The sequence below is a fragment of the Carya illinoinensis genome, chromosome 14, assembly GCF_018687715.1.
Source record: "Carya illinoinensis cultivar Pawnee chromosome 14, C.illinoinensisPawnee_v1, whole genome shotgun sequence".
NCBI lineage: Eukaryota > Viridiplantae > Streptophyta > Magnoliopsida > Fagales > Juglandaceae > Carya > Carya illinoinensis.
The window spans coordinates 12765933-12788324 of NC_056765.1; the positions used below are offsets into that span (position 1 = coordinate 12765933).

The following is a 22392-nucleotide window of genomic DNA, read 5'->3' on the forward strand; positions in this document are numbered from 1 at the left end:
TTAAAAAAAAAATATCATTATTTTTAATAATTTCTCTATTTTTTTTATTTGCTTTTGTGTCTCAACTCAAGTTTGTGATTTTCTCAGCTCATATTCATTTTATAAATCTTCAATTATTTTACATACATATATATATACACACAAATATACATGATACACACTTACATATATATTAATTTATATAGACATATAAATATTTATATATTATATATAGGTAATCGCGAAATGGCGCATTGGAATGCACTGGAGTGATAACCGGAATGGAATTTAAAACATTGGACTATTTGCCCTTTGAGAGAATTCCTTGGCCACTCATGGTATTTGCATGCACCTTGTCTACTTTCAAATTGAAAGCTTTTTTTATAATAATAATAATAATAATAATAATTAGGTGGCATGACATGCCCACGCAGGCTAGTAAGGTTCCCACAGCGTGTATGCCACATGGGCAACGAGGCATGCCCACACATGCACAATGAGATTAGTACAGTGCCCATAGAGTGCATGTTAGTTGACGAGTTAAGTAAGATTAGTACCTTGGCCTCCCCACACATGCACTTTGTGGGTAGCGTAGGGCACACCTCCATCCTTCGCCCACCATGCCAAGCATATAAAGGTCTGACAAAGAACAACATAGAAGAGGACCAAAGAGCCTTGTTGTTGACATCAAGTTGCCATGCAAAACTCTACCAATGCAATTTGCCAAAAGGGTCTTGTTGCCTCAAAAATCTGCATTGAAACACATTACCAATGCAATTTGCCAAAAGAGCCTCGTTGTCTCAAAAAGTTGACATGCAAAACTCTACAAATGCAATTTGCCAAAAGAGCTTTGTTGTCTCAAAAAGTTGCATGCAACACTCACAGCAGGGCCCCCTGATGCTGCAGCCCGACTAGCCTGCATGGGGGCAAACACTTCTCTCCTACTTTTGGACAATAGAAACCACTCAAATTGGTTTCTGAAATTCATTCCAATACATCTTGGATGTGTTCTAAGCATCATCTACCATAATAATAATAACCATAATAATATTTGTTTTTTCCACACAAAATTAATATATGAGGTGGTGATATTTTTATGATACCAATGCCAAGCAATGGATACAATTTTGAAAGTTGAAAGTCAATACCTTTTTAATACATGTTATATTCTATTTCTGAAAAATATGTTAAGAAGTAGATTTCTCAAAGTTGAGATTATGGATGACATAATTTGTGATGATTAGTGATGCATTCAAATAAATAGATACTTTTAAGATAATTTATTTATTTTGTGTCAGTAATTAGATAAGGACAATTTGTCACACTCCACACCAAGGCTAAGAAATGAATTGCGCACTATTAATTAAGTTATTGCTGAATTTGTAGACCAGCGTAGAGAGTTTTCCATGAAACATGCATGAAACGTGCAATTCTTTTTCTATCTCGTTAAAAATTGTAGGATCAGTGCATATTTTGTGAAAAACTCTGTTCATCTAACACCATGAGTTACCTCTAGTCCATGGTATCTGATTGTTTTTTATTTTTAAGATTTTTTTTTTTTTAGAAATGATTTGTTCAATCTTTACAATGTGCAAATCTCCTTAAAATAGACAAATTTAAAACCCACATAAAAATGAATAATTCTAGATATAATCATAGTTGTGCAAGTGCTACACACTCTTTTTTTAAAAAATAGAGTCTACTATTAAAAAATTAATTTTGTAACGTCCGTCTATGTGGTGAGACTTTTAGGAAATGATTTTTGAGAAGGAGACGGGAATTACCATTCGTTTTAAAACTTTTTCCTCTCCTATCCAGGATATAAAAGACTCTATGTTTAAGAATAAAATATGCTTATTAAATTAAAGAGGGTTACATTGAAAAATATTAAACTTTACAATTAAAAGTATTTCATATAAACATTATGCCTAGGGTTTCATGTTATTTCCCTTTGGGCCATATCCTTCTTGATGCGTTCTACTCATCTTGTTCATAGGAGGGGCACACATAAAAATTAAAACGAATTGATGACTTGTAAGCATTACTTTATATAATCAAAATATACTAACATAGATGTTTAGTCACGCATACGTCACTCCATACATACTATACATAAAACATTATTTCTTTTAAAACATTATGAGGTAGGGTTTTTCTTGAAAATGCTTTCTTTCTTGAAACATTTCTCCACACCTCGTGCCTTCATTTCTCATAGAGTCTAAGTATACATACATTCTCTTATTACTTTCCTTTGGCCGATACACAGTTTTACCCTCCGAGTGTGAGGGTTAGTAGTTTTCCTTTGGACCTGGACTTCGCTCACGGCTACAGGTTGGGAATACGTTTTAGTCAGAGGGCAGCATTGGTTGCATTGCCAGTATTACTTATCCGGTATTGCAATCTGCCTATTCATTTGGTACCCATTCATTCATATGGTTGTTACGTATTTTCATACATTAAAATTTTCCCTATAGGCGAGAATCACAAGCATGACTTACCACCATTCCTAAAATTCATTTTCTTTTCTTTCATCATTTTTAATCCATTCATTCATAAACATCATTTAAAAGTATGAGGTTAAAAATCATCTTTCAAGACATCATTTAAAACATCAGTTCATAGGGACATTTAAAATACTTTCTTTGCGTTGTTTAAAGCATCGCATAAAGTATAAGGCATAAGCCTTACATTTTAGTTTGTGAAAATACATACAATACTTACTATATATAGTCATCCATCACATGCATACAATTACATACTTAGGGTGTATAAAAAGGGGCTGCCAAAAATGACCATTACATACATATACTTGAAGACTTATACTTAGCATACTTTTGTAAAACCTCGTTCATGTTATTTCGTAAAGGAAAAAATTTAATTTTCATTGTATATTTTTAGAGAACTCTAAAAGAGTATGAACATAGTACTTACCTGAATTCAATGTCATACTAATTTCATGTAGTCTATTTATGTGCGTGTTAGATGGTAACCTATATGCATACACAATCTTAATGTCATTCTCCATCTAGTGCATAAGTAACTAAACTATAAATACAGACTACACTTCACTTAGACACGCTCTTCTTTTATCTTGTCTTCTATGTCTTCCTTATCACTTGTTCTCTTTCTAAGACTCATGAGGGTCACCTTTTCTAAACTCAGCATTCTACTTTGAGGTGATCTTATCCTTTAAAGTAAATCTCTATGATTCATCTTAGGGTTAAGACGTTAGGACCTACACCTCACTCTTTCTATTAACCTCATTTTGATGCATGGCTCAAACCAACTAAACACATCCCAATCCTGGATAATATACATGTCACTTCCTTCCTGCATCCTAGCCCACACTTCATCTTCACTCCCATCCATGCATGCCACACAATTTTAAGCCAATTCTAAAACTTAAATATCGTGTACCCATGCTTAGGACAGATTACCCATTATATATAGTAAATCCCTTTGACACACGTGTCTAACCATATTACACATGTACCCTAATCCCTTTTATCACCTAAGATCAACATATAATCAGTTGATCACTTGCTTGTGTAGACAAACTCTATAATTTGATACCAACTTCTATTCAAATCCGGCTAACATGATTCTTCATGCTATCAGTCCAACAACATAGTTCATCCCAACACTTGACACGACAAGACTCCATTTACTACATCTCTGTTGCGCCACATAGCTCGAGACTACTCCTAAGCTACATCGTGACCTTATCACGTCACCTGGCATCCTGCTACGTCACTTTTACGCCAACTCCTCACTCATCACAAGTATGCCTTCCCACTTGGCCATGTCACTTCGTGACATTCTCCCGTCATGCTCTCACGACGTCACTGTTACGCCACTCCATCACTTCACACATACAACAACCATCACACTGTTATACGGTGACACCTGTCACTTTGACCACACGATTACATTACAACTACTCCGAGATACTGCTTCACAGTTCCCAACACTATATAATACGCTCTACGCTCCTCAACAACGTAATCACCCAAACCTTTGTGACATGTTCGGTGCATCACGACTTCACCACACAGAGTACACTCCATGTGTACTCCTTTCACAACACACTACGTTATACCACCACTACAACACATGCTTCACACCTAAACTTCATAGCATAATTCACAACAACACACTACACTTTGCAACTAAGCCTATCACTTCATTACAAAACAAACTCCACAATACTAACCATATAGTCCATACTAACCAACTTCACATAAATAATGAGGGAAAGGGAAAAAGGGTTATACCATTGTCAGGGCTAACTCATGTGTTGCTCGCTGCCTAGTATGGCTTGCAACATTGGAAGCTACTAGCTTATTGTAACCTGAGAATGGGGCTATTTTGGAAGGCCAAATCTAGGATTTCTCGACTAGATCTTGGCTTTGGCTAGTTTAACGTGACTATGGAGGGTGGCCAACACAATGGGTAGTTCGTGGGTGGCGACTAACACCGTGTACAGTGAATTTAGCCGCGTATAGTGGTTGTTTACTATGGTTGGGGGCTGTTTGGGAGTGGGGGTTGGTGGATCTGGAATGGATGGCCATGGGGATGCTCATAGTGATCTTTTAGTGGCAGTGTGAGGTGGAGCACGGTGGCACCGTATGTTCAACAGGCTCAACCTTGGGTCTTTAAACTAGAGAAAGGGAGAGGGAGAGCTGGGGGACTTATCTGGGCATGGAGGAGCTTGGGAAGGCTATGGTGGAGTTGTGGTGTCATTGAGGTAGCGCTCGATGGGGAGCACGATGGTGGATTTGGCTGTGTGTGAGAGAACCCATGAGAGAGTGAGAGAGGCTACGTGAGGGGTAGATCGGGGAGAGGGATGGTTGGGTTTGGTGGCTGGGGGTTCAGAGGTTGCTAGGAGGTAGTGCGGTAGCCTAGGGATGGCGTATGGTGGTGTATGGAGGAGAAACCTGTGCGAGAGGCTGATCGCATGAGAAAGAAAGGGAGCTGTCGTGGGGTTGGGTTCGATAGAGGGTGCTTGCCGGAGTGAGGGGAAGTCAATGTGGTGGTTGGTGATGCCGTAAGGTGGCATACGGTGGGGTTGGGCTGGAGAAGAACTCGGTTGAGAGAGGGAGAGGGTTTCCGTCGGGTGCAAGGGGGAGGGAGGAGAGAGAGGGAAAGTGGAAAGTGAGGGGGGAAAATCTAAGGTATTGGATATTTAATCTTGACCCTTCAATTAGGATCCCTAACCTAGATCCAATGGTGGACAATTAAACATTGATTTAAACTAAGTAAATTGAGAGGAATCAAGATAGAAATATAACTTAAACTAAACTTTAGCTTATAAAATATAATCTTTCATCATTAATAAATGATGAAGTTTTGCTATATATCTTTAAGAGAATAAAACCATCTAATTAATTATAGTTTTCAAAATAATTTAAATCTAATAATATTTTTAAGTAACTAAAATCATTTAGATAAAATGATTTTCTATAATTATAATATTTTTAGAATTCTAAAAAAATTCTAATTTCAGGCTTGATCCAATAACATTGAAAATATCTCATATAAATATTTTCAAGATATTTAAAATATTCAAAAGCTTTAAAACATAAGACTTACTTTAGGAATTACTTGATATATTTGAAAACACGCCTTCAAAGTTTAGCATGTATAACGAGACTTGTGGCTATTAAAGAGAGAAAAATGAGTGGGTTGTTATAAATTTTTTTATATAGATTTTATATTTATTTATTTATTTAAAAAGAATGCGTAGTACTTGCGTATTCTATAATTGTACATATTATTTTTCTATAAAAAATAAGATATTAATTATGGATCTTATTTACAAAAAAAAAAAAAAAGAGTATGAGAAAATTACATATCATGTGACTCTATCAATCATTACTCTTCATTCTAATTTTAAAATTATCGAAAATTTTATAAAATTAAGGTATAAAATTTCTCTTTAAAAGTTGTAATTTGAGATGCAAATTTAATTTTGAATAAGTATATTATTCAGGTTTAAAAAGAGAGAGAATTATTCAGAAAAAAAAAAAAAAAGAGAGAGAGAGAAAGTACTAAAACATGAACATGGAACAAACCAAACTGGCGGTTGCGTTGCTGATATAGTTTGTTTCCCGGAAAAGGAAAGGAAACACTCATCGGAGTCTAATCAGAATCATCAGCGATGAAACCGAACTTTCGTTCTCTCGTTCTCCTCTCATTCATCGTTCTCCTTCGTCTAACAATTCATACCAGAGCTGAAGTCATAACCCTAACTGCAGACACTTTCTCCGACAAGGTAAGAGCACCCTACCGGGAAAAGAAGCTATCTTTTTACCCCTTTCAATATTCTCATTTACTATTAATGTTACTGATCAAATCATCACTGAGATTCTCGATCGGTTCCTCGCGATTGAACACTTTTTGCAGCTGTCCGATCCAAGATCTAGAGTTTAGTATGCCATTTCGTTTTATTTTACCTATCGATTGAAGAATATACGAAAGATTTATATTTCGTTCTCTTGGTGACTTGAAAATCACTATCTTAAGACCAATAATCATTGTTTCTTTCGTTTAGGTGAAGGAGAAAGACACAGCGTGGTTTGTGAAATTCTGTGTTCCGTGGTGTAAACATTGGTAACTACGGAAATATGTACCCAAGAATATATTTCATTGTTTGAATAAGATAGACTTCATATATTGAATTTCCATTTTTTATTTTCTTTTATTATTTTTGTAATGTTTTGTTAGTAATAATTAAGAACTGGATTTCAGTAAGAACTTGGGGACATTGTGGGAGGACCTTGGGAAGGTGATGGAAGGAGAGGACGAAATAGAGATTGGAGAGGTTGATTGCGGTGTGAGTAAACCAGTTTGTGACAAAGTCGATATTCATTCGTATCCTACATTTAAGGTCTTTTATGAAGGAGAAGAAGTTATCAAATATCAAGGTAACTTTCACATTTTATCTCTTTCTATGTGAAGAAAAGGGTATTTTCGTTCTGTTGATCTCTATTATAATGCTTGTTGATATTCGTTGATTATGCTATTCAAGTGCCTTTGAGATTGGTACTCAAGAAGCAATGCATTTTAAACATTCAATCAGAAACTTTTTGGTCGTTCCTCAGTTATATTTAAGCTTTAAATTAATTTTTTTGAAATTACATTTAAAAATCTTCATATTTCAGCCATAATTCTTGGGTCTCTCGAAGAACCAACACATTTTCCACCCCTTGGTTTTACATATTGTTCAATGGGTTTTTTATATGCTAAATAATCATTTAAAAAATGCTAAAGGTGCACTCCGAGTACAACTAGTAGTGCACAATAAAGTCATCAAGCTAGAAATGGAAAAAGATACAAGAAAATAATGGATAGTAAGCCCATTGAAGTCTATGGAGGTTGTCTTGGAGAGTGTTGAAGAAGGAAGTATTGGGCTCCTCCATTCTCTGTTTATGATCCTCAAAATTTCTGTAACTTATTTCTTTCCAACATACACCATAAGAGACATATAGGAACCGTCTTCTACACTGCTGATATTTTTGAGCTGTCTAGTAGTTCAAATTGCCATCTAGTTAGTTGTGAAGTTGGGGCTATGGCATACTTGGAGACATTGATGAAGGTAAAGGACCTGAATTGCAGGTGGTTGATCATATGATCATGAAAATTCTGAGGGAAATGAAGCACAAACATCACATAATCATATACCTGTGGTAAAAGGATGTGTGTGCATGCATGTGGGAGTGCCAACATATATATGCCTTTTACCTCTGTTATTCAAAATCTTAATTGTGTGCTTTGTTTCTAGTCATCCCCAGTTTGGTCGTCCTGAACTTAAAGGATATTTGCTATTTTAGTGTGCAAATTGAGTGAACTTGCATCAAATCCTCATGTTGCTCTGGAAAACGAATTGCCAAACTTGGCAGTTTATTTCTGTTGGAACTGTATACTTATTGGAGATTTGTTTGGGTGGAAAGTGATGATAGGAATATATATACTTTTTTTTTTTTTTTGTATTTTTCAGGTGATAATTCTGTGAATCTTGTATTCTTTGTACTTTTGTATTGTTTGTGCCATCAGGTGTAAAGTTTTTGCATAGTTCCTTTCGATATAAATGATGTAGCTATAAATACATCTATTAGTTATTATAGACAAGATACAGGAACTTCTGAGCACCAGGTTGACTTTCAAAGACAAGTGCATTTTATGTGATACTGCCCATGTATCGAGTTTTGTATTCAGGGTGAATTTTTTACTGATTCTCACTCCCCTGAAGTGTTTCTATATTCATTGCCTGCAACAGATGTTACCGCTTTAATTCTTTTCTTTAACTTGAAATAGTTTTTCCTTTGTTAAAGAGAGATGAAAAGTAAACATGTCTCATCACTCAACTGTATGCTTGACTCTTTAAGGGGAGAATTTTGAAGTAAGTTGCAGCTTTGAGTAGTCAACAATAAACAATACTGATACCGAGCCAGAATATGTTAATCATTTATTTTGCACCATAATCAACGCTTATAGAAAGACATGTGCATTCAAAGGAACAGAGAAATAACTCTAGGTTTCATGCTCTAATATGATTACTAAATATTATGCTGGTAGAGTAACACACTTGGTGGCTTGACGATATGGTGCCGTACAGAAAGTGTGGTGCCAATGATTTTGATACAATGACTGCAACAAATGATGATGTAATATTCCAAGTAAAATCCATGATACTTTGAAGAGGATAGTGATGGTATTGATGGATAGCAGCAGTGGCTCTTGGCAACTATAAAGGACAGGGGACTGTTATAATATGCGTGATATGGCAACATTGCCATCAAGGGTTAATAACGAAAAGGTGGTGGTAATGATGATGATATAGGTCATAATGAAAGTTGTGTTAAACCCCTAGGGTATGGCTCAAGTGGTAAAAGCCTTGGGTTTGGGGGTACGCTTCCCCCAGGTCTAAGGTTCAAATCCCCTTGGGTGCAAACAATCTCTAGGGACTATCTCAAGTGGTAAAAGCCTTGGGTTTGGGGGTACGCTCCCCCCAGGTCTAAGGTTCAAATCCCCTTGGGTGCAAACAATCTCTAGGGACTATCAAACTGAGAGATTTTCCCCTTGAATTACCCAAGGTGCACTTGTGGAAAACTTCTTGCTGAGGGCCTGTGCATCCCTGGGAATAGTTGTGATGCTGTTCCTGAACACTTGGTGCCAAAAAAAAAAAAAAGAGAGAGAAGTAGTGTTAGCAGCAATGCAGAAAATGTGATTACTCTTTCCTGTATGTCATGCAGCGCAGGGCTTTTGTTTGACCATTTTAATGATATGTCTCTGGGATTCTAGCCAACTACTTTGGGTTCCAGAAGTAGGTTTAGGCTTCCAGATTTTTTATATGGTAATTTTCATTCTAGCTTTGGCAAATGATCACGCACTCATGGGAGTTGAATGCCTGATTTCACATATCATCCCATCCTTGTGGAAGCGAAATTTCTGTGAGCATCTTCTGGCTCATTTTTCAAAATTTGTTATCACTAGACTGGAAATGATTTTCTATAACGGCTTCTGAATGTGATAACAACATACTGTAGCAATTTATTGTATTAGACTACTGTAATGGGATGTAGAGGTTCAGGATTCCAAATTTCTATTTGCCAATTTATTGTCGTTCATTTCTTTTCCCCCCTCTTTGGGGCATCATCGTTCCACTATGAAATGAGTTGAATTCTTATGTTGAAGCCCTGCAGACATCATCTTCTTCTGTTATTTACGGTACTTGTTTGAGTTAACTTGAGCCAAGTGAAGTCATTTAGCGCTACATAGTAAATTCTAGGCTGATGATTTGAGTTTTTCATTGACAGTGGATTCCTGCAACGGTGATATCTGACTTTCATTTGTTTACCAATAATTATCAGGGCCGAGGAACGTCGAATCACTTAAAAATTTTGTTTTAGAAGAAGCTGATAAGGCAGCAACGAAAGCGCAGTTTGGCAGTGATAAAGAATTGTAGTGATGTTTAAGGTAGGAACTTCATTAACTTTTCTTTGTTGTACCATGCAAAATGGGCCTGGAATCCCTAGTAAAATTTTGAGTATGAAATTACTCTTGATAAACAAAATTTAGCTGATTTCTTTTCCGATTATCACTTGGAATGGTTTGGCATTTAAATACTTGTTGTGGTGCAGTGTGGGGGTATTGCTACCATGGACAAGAAGGGCGATTTGCTCTTTACAGCAGTGGACGTTTATGGACCCCAGCTCAGTGATCATATTGTGGATTCTAGCAGTGTTTTTAAAGAAAAACATTACCCCAGTTTTGTACTTTGATCAGAATTTATCTAATCTGGAAGATACCAACATAGAATTAGTATTGACGGCAAAGAGAATTAGTTTGTATTGATGAACTTTGAATTTCATTTCAACTTGTTCTTGGTAAATTGTTGCTATGTACATTTATAATTACGGCATCAAAGGGTTTCTGTCAATCAAAATTGCCATATTTCCTAGATTCAGTTATCTGCATATGGAATTTAATTTGGTTATAGCTTACAAGGTTTGTTCTAGCTGTTTCAGAAAACCGTGATACTTCACTTTTTATTGAGAGAGCAATCACTTAGGAATGCTTATAGAATTAGATGAAATGAGATGAGATAGTTTTAGATAAAAGTTGAATAAAATAATATTGAGTATTATTTTTTAATATTATTATTGTTTTGTGATTTGAAAAAGTTGAATTGTTTATTATGTTTTATGTGAAAATTTAAAAAAATTATAATGGTGAGATAAGATGTATTGAAAGTGTTTCTCAATGCAAATGACCTCTGAATGATTGTTTCCAATAGTCCAAACTAACAATCTTCAAGGCATATCGGGTTCAATGGAGACGGGGAAGGGTGAGAGTATAAAGTAGAGCAGAACCATTTCAGTTTCCGTCCATGAACATAAAGAAAAAAGGAAAAATATAATTACAAGCACAATTGTGCACTAATCTGTGCATTAATATGATGTGATTGGTCAAAAAATAGATTTTATTGAAAACAGTGTTAATTTAAATTTTAAGTATGAATAAATCAGTATTGGTATACAGATTAGTGTGCAACTATGCTTGTATGTAACAAAACTTATGAAAAAATAAGTGTAAATCCCATGAGGATAATAGAAGAATGCTATTATAGGTTCTGTTTGGCCACATAAAATTTTTATCTCAAATATAAAATTCTCATCTCATCATTACAACTTTTTCAAATTTCTATACAAAATATAATAAATAATTTAACTTTTTCCTACTTTTTCAAATCCTAAAATAATAATAATATTAAAATATAATACTTTAATATTTAATCTTAAAACTCAAAATTTTTATCTGAGAATTTTCAATGGCCAAGCAGAACCACATGAAAATTTTTAGTCTATTTTTGCTTGTCTACAATCCAAATGAAATCCTTCCCAAAACAAACACAGCCGAAGATGATGTTTGTGAGGCAAGTCCCAAACCCCCCGTGCCTCTGAGCAATGTTATTCTTTGTTTTGGATTTTGCTGCCTTCAATCACACTTGTTAATGCGACAAATTTTAAATAGTTTCATATGTGATTTAGTTAAAAAGAAAGTTACAATCAGAAAAAATATTGCCACTCTCTCATCAGTGCTGTAGAGAAAAACAAGGAAAGAGAGAGAACACCCACAAATGACCAACGAATTATGGAAGTGAAACATGCAACAACTAAACTAAGAGCCAATAAAACTAACAAATGCAATAGAAAGCAAGAGCACTTTGAAATGCGTGATGGACGTTTAGCACCCAGAAGACATCTAACTGCTCGAGTTTCAACAACCCCTTCATCCTCAAAATCAATGCTAGAGAACTGTGATAAAGACTTAAAGCTGCCTCAAAGCTACCAAAATGACGAAACCAAAATTGCAAAAGAGTAAAATCAAAGATATAGACAAAACAAGTCTAATAGATCTGAGAAGCACATTTCAATTTCCAACTTTGCTGCGGACTTGGGAACTTTGCACCTGAAGGATCCTTTCTTCTCAACACTCTTGATGACAACAAAAGCCAAGTTCTGACGCATTTCCCTCTCAGCAAAACAATTAAGTGTTGGGTACCCAAAGAAAGGCTATTAATCTTAGTTGAGAGCTCAGCAAACATCACAGCAATGTGAGAGGTGCGACTGTTAAGCATTGGAGCATAACCATTACCTATCTGACCAAGGTTGTTCATGATGATGCCCAGGGAGGTAAATTTTGAGTTCACATTGAAGCCAATGTTGTCAACAGGAAGGGCGTCCTGGAGAGCCTCATCATTTCCACTTACAAAACTACAGTTGTCAGCCCACTGGGGCCAATGGTCACATTCATTCAAGGCTAGAGTATACCAGTCTCCACACACCGAACAGGGACAGTTCCAATGCTTCCATCTTGTAGACATTCTAAAGTGGAGATAGAGCGGGCTTGTCTGAGGCTCTTAGGCTCTTGGATCATGTGACTCATATCAAGAGCCACAAGAAGATCGGGACGCTTGGTTGACCTCTCAACCATGTTGTCACCCTCAAAAGCAGAGATGGGGGGACCGAGGGGATCTTCTCAGGGTTGTATTAATCCTCTTCAAATAGGATGAGACTTCCTTGACGATTTCAATCATACATCACCTTGGAATATTTTGGGGTTGTGGCATCCATCTACATAAGAGTTCGCAGAAGCAACATCATTCATATTCAACCTTAAAACAAATGAAAATGGGAAGGAACAAAAATTAATACAATCAACTTTAAAATTTTGGATCAATTCCTTTTTTTTTTTTTTTTCAATTTTATTCTTTGACCAAGTCCTTAAGTTGCTGGCAGACATATTTGGTCATGTATATGATGAAACAGCAAACTAAACCCACAATAAAAAAGACTCTTCCACAAACACAAGTTCAAACATGTTTTGTTAAGAATCTTTTTTTTTTTTTTTAATTAAGTGTTTTGTTAAGAATCTACGTAATAAAAAACGAAATAATGTTGCTTCATTAAGTTTCAATAGTCGCAAGAACTTGCTGCAACTATTTCTGATGATCTAATAAGAACTTGTGCAAAAGGAGATTTGACAAAGTTCTGTTCCAGCAGCTTAACCACACAACCTCTTAAAAACAGCATATAGTGCTAGCACACTCGCTCTATGATAAATACAAAGAAGTTCCAGTCAACTCTCAATCCAATGTAGATATAGATAATTTATAACCATTAAAGATAACCAGTGCTCAGTACCTGGAATGATTTTTGCCAATTGAATTTCCAAAGTCATCTTCGAGCACATGTTGAAGCTTCTTGTACGTATCCCCATCCACAAGGTTTTTTTCTTGAAACTCTTTCAACAACCTCATGGCCTCTCTGACCCTTCCTCCTCTGCAGATCTCATCCAAGACAGTCCGGTAAGTAATGAAATCAACTGACCTCTGCCTTTCACTCATCTCCCATAGGTACCTCACTGCCTCGTCAACTTCTCCGCCAAGAGCCAAAGCATTAACGAGCGAATTGTATGATTTATTACTTGGAAGAAACCCTTTTCCCTTCATTTCATCACACAACTGTTTTGCATTATTAGTTCGGCCTTGAATGCATAACCCATGGATCAAATAATCATAGGAGAATGAGTTGGGCAAACACTTGTACACAGGACCCATCTGATGAAATATCCTTAGAGCATCATTAACATGAAGAGAGAGCACATAACCCTTTATCATGGAATTCATAGAGAAAATGTCAGGTTCAATCCCATCATTTACCATCTGCCTAAACAAGCATCTAATAGTCTCCATATACATGTGGTTTATATAAGAATTATTTCCCCGACTCAAGAACGCCGCAAAAAGAAGATTATAGGTTCTAATGGAGGGCCTGCAATCCAAATTTCTGCCATTCCTCATGTGATTAAATATATTGACCGCTCGAGTCAGCTTCCGTGCCTCTGTGAAAAAATAGATGATGGTATTGTAGAGAGCCTCTGAACCAACACATGGAAGAGCAAGCACTTGGTTTACAACATCATCCATTTCTTGGTACATTTTTGCGGCACCAAGCTTCTTTATCGTAATGTGATAAGTGCAAACATCATGCCTAAACCTACGCTGTTGGGACGCCCAATTGTACAACTCCAGGCACACTTTAGGATCACGTTGGAAGGTTATGACATTGCAAAGCTCTTCGGCAGTGAATCTCGGGGGAAGTTTGGAAACCGCATGCTGAAATTGTGCCTCATTGAGAGGGGCCTCAGCATTAGATTTTGCTCTCTTACACTCTCTCCTTCTAAAAGATCTCGATGGGGCTTTAGTGGAGTACCCTAAATTCAAGGAAACGCGCGCATGTAGGCATAGAATTCCATTTGAAGCTACTCTGGCACGTGGGCCAACTTCGGTCCGATTCAAAAGGAGTATATGCTTCAAGGTTAGATTACTGGGAATCGCATAATTAGAGAAGATTATTGAATGTGCCCTAAAATGGTGAGATGGGTTTGTAGAACATATCGGACTGGTTGAATTTCTGCCTGAGAAAATATAGTTTAGGCAATTTCTACGAATAAGAACCATACTAAAAAGAATAAAAAATTAAAAAAAGGAATAGCGTGTGGCCAATCACAGCTCAAACCAAAAGGAATGTTTCAATATCATAATCTTAATCTGAAGAAAAAATATATGCTAGGAATACAGAATAGCGAAAAAGAAACGGATTCTGCTATTTGGTCGGATTTCAAGTGAATTATGTAATGCTAATCTGAAGTAGGAGAAGAGAGCGACGAAGTGAAAAGTTGGAACCCGACCTCTATGCTATTGCAGGTACCTTACCAAATCCAGGAACGTATTTTTACACCAAGAGGGAGTTGGAAACTCAAACACCGATCTCACGAGACGGAGACCAAGAGTGATGAGCCGTGCGGGTTTGGAGCTCTGGAGATGGAAGGAAGGAGACAGCCGAACAGGCAAGTCAGTTTACTTTCTTTTTATCAAATTTTATTATGTTTGTGTATTTTATGTTTTCTAGGTATTTTACAAATTTTAACTTTTTTTTGTATGTTTAGTTTGTCAATTTAATAAATTTCCTAATAATCTAGGCTATTAATTTTTTATTTATGTTTTTAAATTTTACTTAAATCTTTTTTATAACTTGTCATTTTCTTTGTTTTTTTAAGAGAAATGAGCATTTCTCTCGATGCATTACTTTTTTTTAAATTTTTTTTAGTGATTAAGTAAGTATTTTTTATTAATATTGTGAATTTTATTTCTTAAAAAATATTTAAGGATATTTTAAAAATACATGAAAAAAGCAAAAAAAAAAAAAATTACACTTATTAATGGTTGTGTCATTTGTTAATGGTTGTGTCATTTGTCAGCCATTGTATTGTCAATAGTTGTGCCTCTTTTCAACCAGTATCTTATAGCCTACAAATATGGATCATTGGTGTATAATGAATGCACTTAATTCTTTTTATTCATCACTAATTTGTAAGACAAATATCCTCACGGAAGTGTCACTATACTGTCGATTTTCCATTCGATTTTCGTTCATTTTTATTCTCTATTTTTCTACAGTGATATCAAAGGCCGGGTCATGATAGATGGTTTAATTTCGTACATTGAGAAGACGATCAATAGGCAAGTGCTTAGTTTAGCAACTACACTTGCATATTACAATCATCTTCGAAAACTTTCAAATCCAAGGGAAAAGCTTTTCCAAATTATGGTGGGAGGCTTAGAGTATACTAGGAATTTTCAAAATCTTGTAAGTTGTTATTATTTTGAAGAAAATTATAGACACTTTTTTACATAAAGAAATAGTGCATTATCCAACAAATTTACACACATTTTTATTGTTTCGGCCAGTAACTGAAGTCCCTTACTGCCATCGGGGTTCGAGAGTGTCAGGGACATTTCGGAACCTTGGTCGTCATCATCAATATTGCTTAAGGGAAGTACTAATTAGTCATTCACAATGATTGGCTTCAGTCTGCGCAAGGAAGAAGAAGGCAACCTTTCAAGACGTTTCGTCCAACGGTAAGAAAAGTTCAAATTATTCTTCGCTAAATGACATTATCGTTTAGAGCCAAGTCAAGAGGCAAACAACATTGTCGTTTTGGATACTACAGAGAAACTAGTTCCCATAGTGAACGACCCTATTCCAAGAACGTTGGAAGTAGCCCATAAGAAACAACACGACGTTGTTTCAGCCAAATCGAATGACGCCGACTGAGCCGCAAGCCAATCTTTGAGCTGAGCCACAAGTTGAGAGAAGGAACGAGTTGTTGACCGCTCTACTGACCACCAGTTTTCTTGTCTTAGACCTGGTTTGTACCAGCTGAACCGGTTGACTCGATACCAGCCGTTGTGCTCTAAATTTTGTGTCAAATCATTACAGAGCACCTGTTGGTCAAGATTATTGCCAATAATTCTTTGAAAATGTAAAAACATCAAGGAAAGTTTTTGGGAATACTCCATCGGGACACCACTTCTATTGTTCTCCTTATTTAAAATATAATAGGGAAATTTCGAGACTGCCACATTAGATTAAATTAAAAAATTATTATTACTATTGAGTTTATAATACTTTTAATTTTTTTCACAGTTGAACTATTGTATGTAATTTATTTACAATAAAACATATTTATTATTTCTACATTTTTTTTGTAGTTAATTTAAAAGATTTAATATTTATGGCATAAAAGAAAAGTATTAATCCCTCGAGAATAGAAAATCTGAATAGAAGAAATTTTTGGGTCTTGAAAAGGTATATAACTTTTTTTATAACCCATGAAAATACCTTATATACCTTAATAACACCAAAGCTATCCGAAAGTGTAGAAAATGGGCTAAATAGAAGTAACGTACGAAGCAAAGATAAATGTGAAGAACACAATGAATGAGCAAAAGTTTTAATTTTGCATTGTATGAATGATCACATCATTCCTCTATTTGAAAACTATGAAATTACTAAAGAAATCATGGATGCAATTGAGGCAAATTATGTTTTAAGATCGGATACTTGTATACAATTATTATCATATATGTATAACCAAACTTGTATGAAAGAGAATGATGACATTGGAGATCATGTACTTTAAATGGAGTTGATTGCAAAAGAATTATATGATATTGGTCATTCTCTCACTGATAAAATGCAAGTTACAACCATATTAAATAGTCTTCTTTCATCTTGGGGTCACATTATTATTTCTTTAACATATAGTGAAAATAAAATAATAATGACATTGCTTCCAGTACTTTTAGTACTTGAAGAAGAATGATGAAGATGAGGAATAGAGATGGTGAATCATCCAATTTATTGATGACCAAGGATAAACATTCTACACAGAACAAGATGAAGCCAAAACAGTTTAAGAAAAAAAAATGGTTGAAAAAGAAACAAAGTAAACCATTTACTGGAAACTGTTTTAAGTGTAGAAAGAAGTGGTATTACAAATCAAAATGTTCCAATAAGGAAAACACACAAGAAAGCAAGGAAATTGTGATGACAGTCTAAAAAATAATGCCAGTGGAATCAATGTCAGATTCATGGTGGGTTGACTCAGATTCATGGTGGGTTGACTCTGTAACAACAAGACATATATGTATGAACAAAGATATGTTTGTCAAACTTGAAGATAAATAAACAGAAGAGCATAGAGTATATATGGGCAGCATCACATATTGTAATGTCTTGAAGTAAGTTACATGTAAATTTAAAGTGAATGATTCCGTTATTATACTTAGTGATAAATTATATGTACCTAGTATTTGTAGAAATTTAATATCAGTACCTGTACTAGATTATAAAGGCTATATAGTTGAGTTTAAGTTTGGAACAGTTGTAATAAGAAAGGGTAATATATCGGTAAAATGTGTGAAAGATCGCGATTTGTATGTATTGAATGTTAATATTAATAAAGTATCTATTTTTTATTATTTGAATATGTCTAGTGATTGTATATATTTATGGCATTTAAGATTAGGCCATATAAATAAAAATTAGATGATCAGAATGTGTAAAAGTAGATTAATATCACAAATAAATTTAGATAATTTTAATATCTGTGAACCATGTATTAAAGAAAAAATGATTATTAAATCTTTTTTAAAAAATTGGAAATCCACAAATTTACTTGAAATTATACATTTTGATGTTGGTGGACCTTTTAAAACTAAAACCCATAGAGGAATGAAGTACTTTATCACTTTCATTGATGACTATTTAATATATGTGCATACCTATTTACTCAAATATAAATATGAGGCAATTGAGAAATTTAAAAAATATAAAGTAGAAGTAGAAACCCATTTGGGTAGGCCCATTAAATATTTGAATAGTGATAAGGAGGTGAATTTGAAGTTTTGGATGATTTCTGCAAACTGAATGATAGAAGACACATTTATACTATACTATATAAACCTCAACAAAATGACATTTCAAAAAAAAAAAATATATAGAAAGAAGAAATAAAACCCTATTGGATATGACAAGATCGATGATGGCATAGTTGATCTACTAGCACATTTTTTGAATGAAACATTATCGGCTGTAGCATATATATTAAATATAGTTGAAACCAAAGCAAAACATCTTACATCTTACGAGATATAGATGTGATATAAACCAAATTTAAGTAAACTCAAAATGTGGTATTGTAAGGTACGGGTACTTATCCCAAGGGCCAAGGCCACTAAGGGATAAATTGAAAAGTAAAACCTGGGAATGCATATTTATTGGATATGTAGAAAACGGAAGTGACTACATATTTTTATCATTTTGAAAGAAGATTGATAGAAAGTCGAGATGTCGTCTTTTTGGAAAATATAAACCTAATTACTCCAGTTGATCAGATAGATTTATTAAATGATTTAGAGAATTAACAGATCTCACAGAATCTAATAATGAAAATTCTGATATTATTCAGATAGAATAATAAGAATAAAAGATAATCAGATGAAAATCAATTTTTATGTATTGATGTTGGAGACTGCTAGAGTAAAACAACTAGATGACCATCAATATTATTTTAAGGTCATTATATACTAAATACTAGTTTGAAAAATTTAGAAAATGATTCCGAAAAATTTCTAGGGCAATCAACAGTATTGATTCAGATAAATGGCTTGAGGCCATGAAAGATGAAATATAATCGATATATAAAAGTAATATTTGGGAGTTAACAGATCGTTCAAAAGATTAAAAAGCTATTGGTTGTAAATGGGTTTTCAGATGAAAATTTAAAATTGATGGTAGTTTGAAAAGATATGAAGCAATGTTAGTGGCCAAATGATATACCTAACAACCTGGTATAGACTTTGGATATAAATATTCGCCTATGATGAAGTTTACATCAATAAGGATTATCATGTCTATGGTTACCATGATGAATTTGGAATTACATCAATTAGATGTAAAGACATTTTATTAATAGAATTAAAAGAACATATTTTTATGATTCAACCAGAAAGATTCCAAATTGAAGGACATGAAGAAAAAGTCTCTAGGTTAAAGAAGTCACTGTATGGACTTCAGCAATCTTCAATACAATGGTACTTAAAATTTCACTAAGCCATTTTAGAAATGGAATATGAAATGAGTCCACTAGATCGCTGTATATACATATAGAAAAATGATAATAAATTAACATCATTATCATCATATGTTAATGATATATTACTGGCAAATAATTGTCTAGATATGATGAATGAAATAAAAGAATTCTTGGCATCTAAATTTGAAATAAAAGACATGGGTGAAGCCACCTGTATTCTTGGTATAAGAATTTCTAGAAAGAGAAATTTAAAGATGTTGTATTTAGATCAATAAAAATATATAGAAAAAATATTTAAAAGATTTAGTATGAAAAATTGTAAATCCTTAAGTGCATCTGTTTGCAAAGGTCATACTTTAAATAAAAGCATGTGCCCAAAAGATGGAAAGGAAATAAGTGAAATGCTTAAAGTTCCCTATGCTTAAGTTGTGGAAAGCTTCATATATACAATGACAAGTACAAGACCAGATATTTATCATGCAGTAGGATTGGTAAGCACAGGTAAGGAACATTGGCAAGCAGTGAAGTGTTTATTAAAGTTCTACAAGGTACAAAAAAATTTAAAATTATGCTTTGGGAACAGTGATCTAGAATTAATCGGCAATAGTGATTTTGATTTTGGAAGTTATGTAGATGATAGAAAATCTACATCTGGACATATATGTCTATTTGGGGGAATAACATTTTCTTAGTTCAGTAAGAAATATGGCTATATTGTTAAGACTACTATGAAAGTAGAATATATTGCTTGTAGTACTGCAGTGTGGATGAAACATTTTTGTTGCTCAGATGACTAACACAAGAGGGGGAGTGAATTGAGTTGTATTAAAAAAATAACAATTATAAATCAAATATATAATATAAAATATAAACAAAATATGAAATAACAATAAATATAAAGAGTAAGGGTAAGAGAGAAGCAAACTCAGTATGTTAACGAGGTTCGACCCCACTGCCTACGTCCTCGCCTCAAGCTACCCCTTGAGAATTCCCAAATTCACTATTCAACCTTCTTCAGGTGGAGATAGAAACTTATTACACCTTTGAACAACACCGCTACAAAGGATCTGTGTAGAACACCCTCTACACTTGCAATCACCTTACACGTGATGATTCAACTATTCCCCGTGTAGAATACTTTCTACACGCACAAGGGTTATACATACCCTTTTTTCTGATACAAAAGCTGATAGTGGGTAGGTTATCAGAAAACACTCCTCAATGAGTGAAATAAGAACAATATAGCACAAACTATATCTCTCAAAATGAACAAGGATTAATGTTTAATGTTTAGAGAAGAGAGAATGAAAGCTTTGAATGAATGTTGTATGTTCTTGGTGTTGTGAATGTGAAACTCTCAAATGATCTATTTATAGGCATATGAGACTTCATATTCAAATTTAAAAAGATTCACATGTCAAAAATAATATCATTCACTTTTTCAAAAAATTCAAATAAAAGGTTCTTCTTTTTCAATTGTCAAAGACAACATCATTCACTTTTTCAAAAAAAATCAAACCTAATCTTTTACTTTTGGCATATGACAAAATGAGCACACTTTCCTTTTCTAAAAATTCAAATCTAATCTTTTACTTTTTGCATATAACAAAATGAGCACACTTTACTTTTGAAAATTTTCAAACAAAATCATCTACCTTTTGTATAAGTCTAAAAAAAGCATCAATCACTTTTAAAAATATTCAAATAAAACATGCACATGTGAAAGATGACAATCAATCGTCTTTAATATTTTCAAAATTCAACCATTTAATCAAGGCATGCACATGCAAAAGATGACAATCAATCATCTTTCAAAATTTTCAAATTTAATTTTCAAAAATATTCATGCACATGTGGAAAATGTATTTTAATGCTTTATGATAAAATATTAATTTTGAGCATTAATCCTAATTTCGAATTTTAAGAGATTTACAACATTACTCTATGACTTTAATGTGAATTTGTTTCCTTCTTGCTCATGCTTGGTTCTTTGATGTGCTTGATTCCATTGTGTGAACAACTTGAGCTTGAAACTCCTTTATTCTTTGAATTCATTTGTTATCATCAAAATCCATGTGTAGATTTATAATCACATGAAACTTGAAACCTTAGTTTCAACAATCTCCCCCTTTTTGATGATGACAAATACTTGATAGAACTTGAAACCTGTATTAATACTTAAACTCCCCCTGAAAATATGCGTTAGTTTTTCAAGCAAAAGTATAAATATAATTCCAAACATATATAACAAGTTTAGCAATTTAAACAACGTTAATGTTCTAGTCTAAAACTTCTCCCCCTTTTGGCATCATTAAAAAGGATCAGCAGCAAGTAAATGGACCTGAAGAAAATAGTGCGTTAGTAGACACTGTAGATAGTTAAAATAAATAAATAAATTTCATCCGTCTGTGACCCGACAAGTGCGGCTGGAGATTTGATAAAAATTGCCTGATGTTGTTGACAAACGAGATTGAAGACTCCGAGTTTCTAAAAAAATGTCATTTTCACCGATCGGGAAAAAAATACATTGCTCTTTGACTTGGATGATAGTTTGTCTTATTCTTTATGCTATCTCTATAAAATCAGTCCTGAAGTTCATCCAATCCGCATCAAGTTTTTTTCTCATCTCTATAACTCATCTGCATTCCTTCAACATTCTCATTTTAAGCCTTCTATTCTTTTCTCAATGGCTCATTCTTCTAACATTTCTCTAGATCCATCCATGAGGCATTCTGCATCTCAACCTCCTGTTCTTTCTGCAGCTACCATTAGTGCCATGTTGCACCAAGAAAATAATAATCTGACTAATAAGTCAGATTCTGATGCTATTTATGACTTGGTGAGTCTTGGAACTCGCTACTCTTCCTCTATTGTTGCTTTTTCTCAGCGGCTACAAGCCAAAAA

At 34.3% G+C, this 22392-nt stretch overlaps 2 protein-coding genes across 2 annotated transcripts; one reads left to right on the forward strand and one right to left on the reverse strand.

Annotated features, from left to right (window-relative positions):
- The first annotated feature begins 5998 nt into the window (after positions 1–5998).
- LOC122293922 (protein disulfide isomerase-like 5-1) lies at positions 5999–10420 on the forward strand. Its single transcript, XM_043102385.1, has 5 exons — positions 5999–6253; positions 6533–6591; positions 6730–6905; positions 9852–9957; positions 10122–10420. Exons 1-4 carry the CDS (start codon positions 6140–6142, stop codon positions 9944–9946), a joined length of 444 nt encoding a protein of 147 aa, XP_042958319.1. The 5' UTR covers positions 5999–6139; the 3' UTR covers positions 9947–9957; positions 10122–10420.
- Positions 10421–11685: 1265 nt separating this feature from the next.
- LOC122294870 (pentatricopeptide repeat-containing protein At2g27800, mitochondrial-like) lies at positions 11686–14924 on the reverse strand. The gene is made up of 2 exons (XM_043103855.1): positions 13188–14924; positions 11686–12617 (listed from the first exon to the last, which is right to left on the reverse strand). Exons 1-2 carry the CDS (start codon positions 14504–14506, stop codon positions 12584–12586), a joined length of 1353 nt encoding a protein of 450 aa, XP_042959789.1. The 5' UTR covers positions 14507–14924; the 3' UTR covers positions 11686–12583.
- Between the last annotated feature and the right edge of the window lie 7468 nt (positions 14925–22392).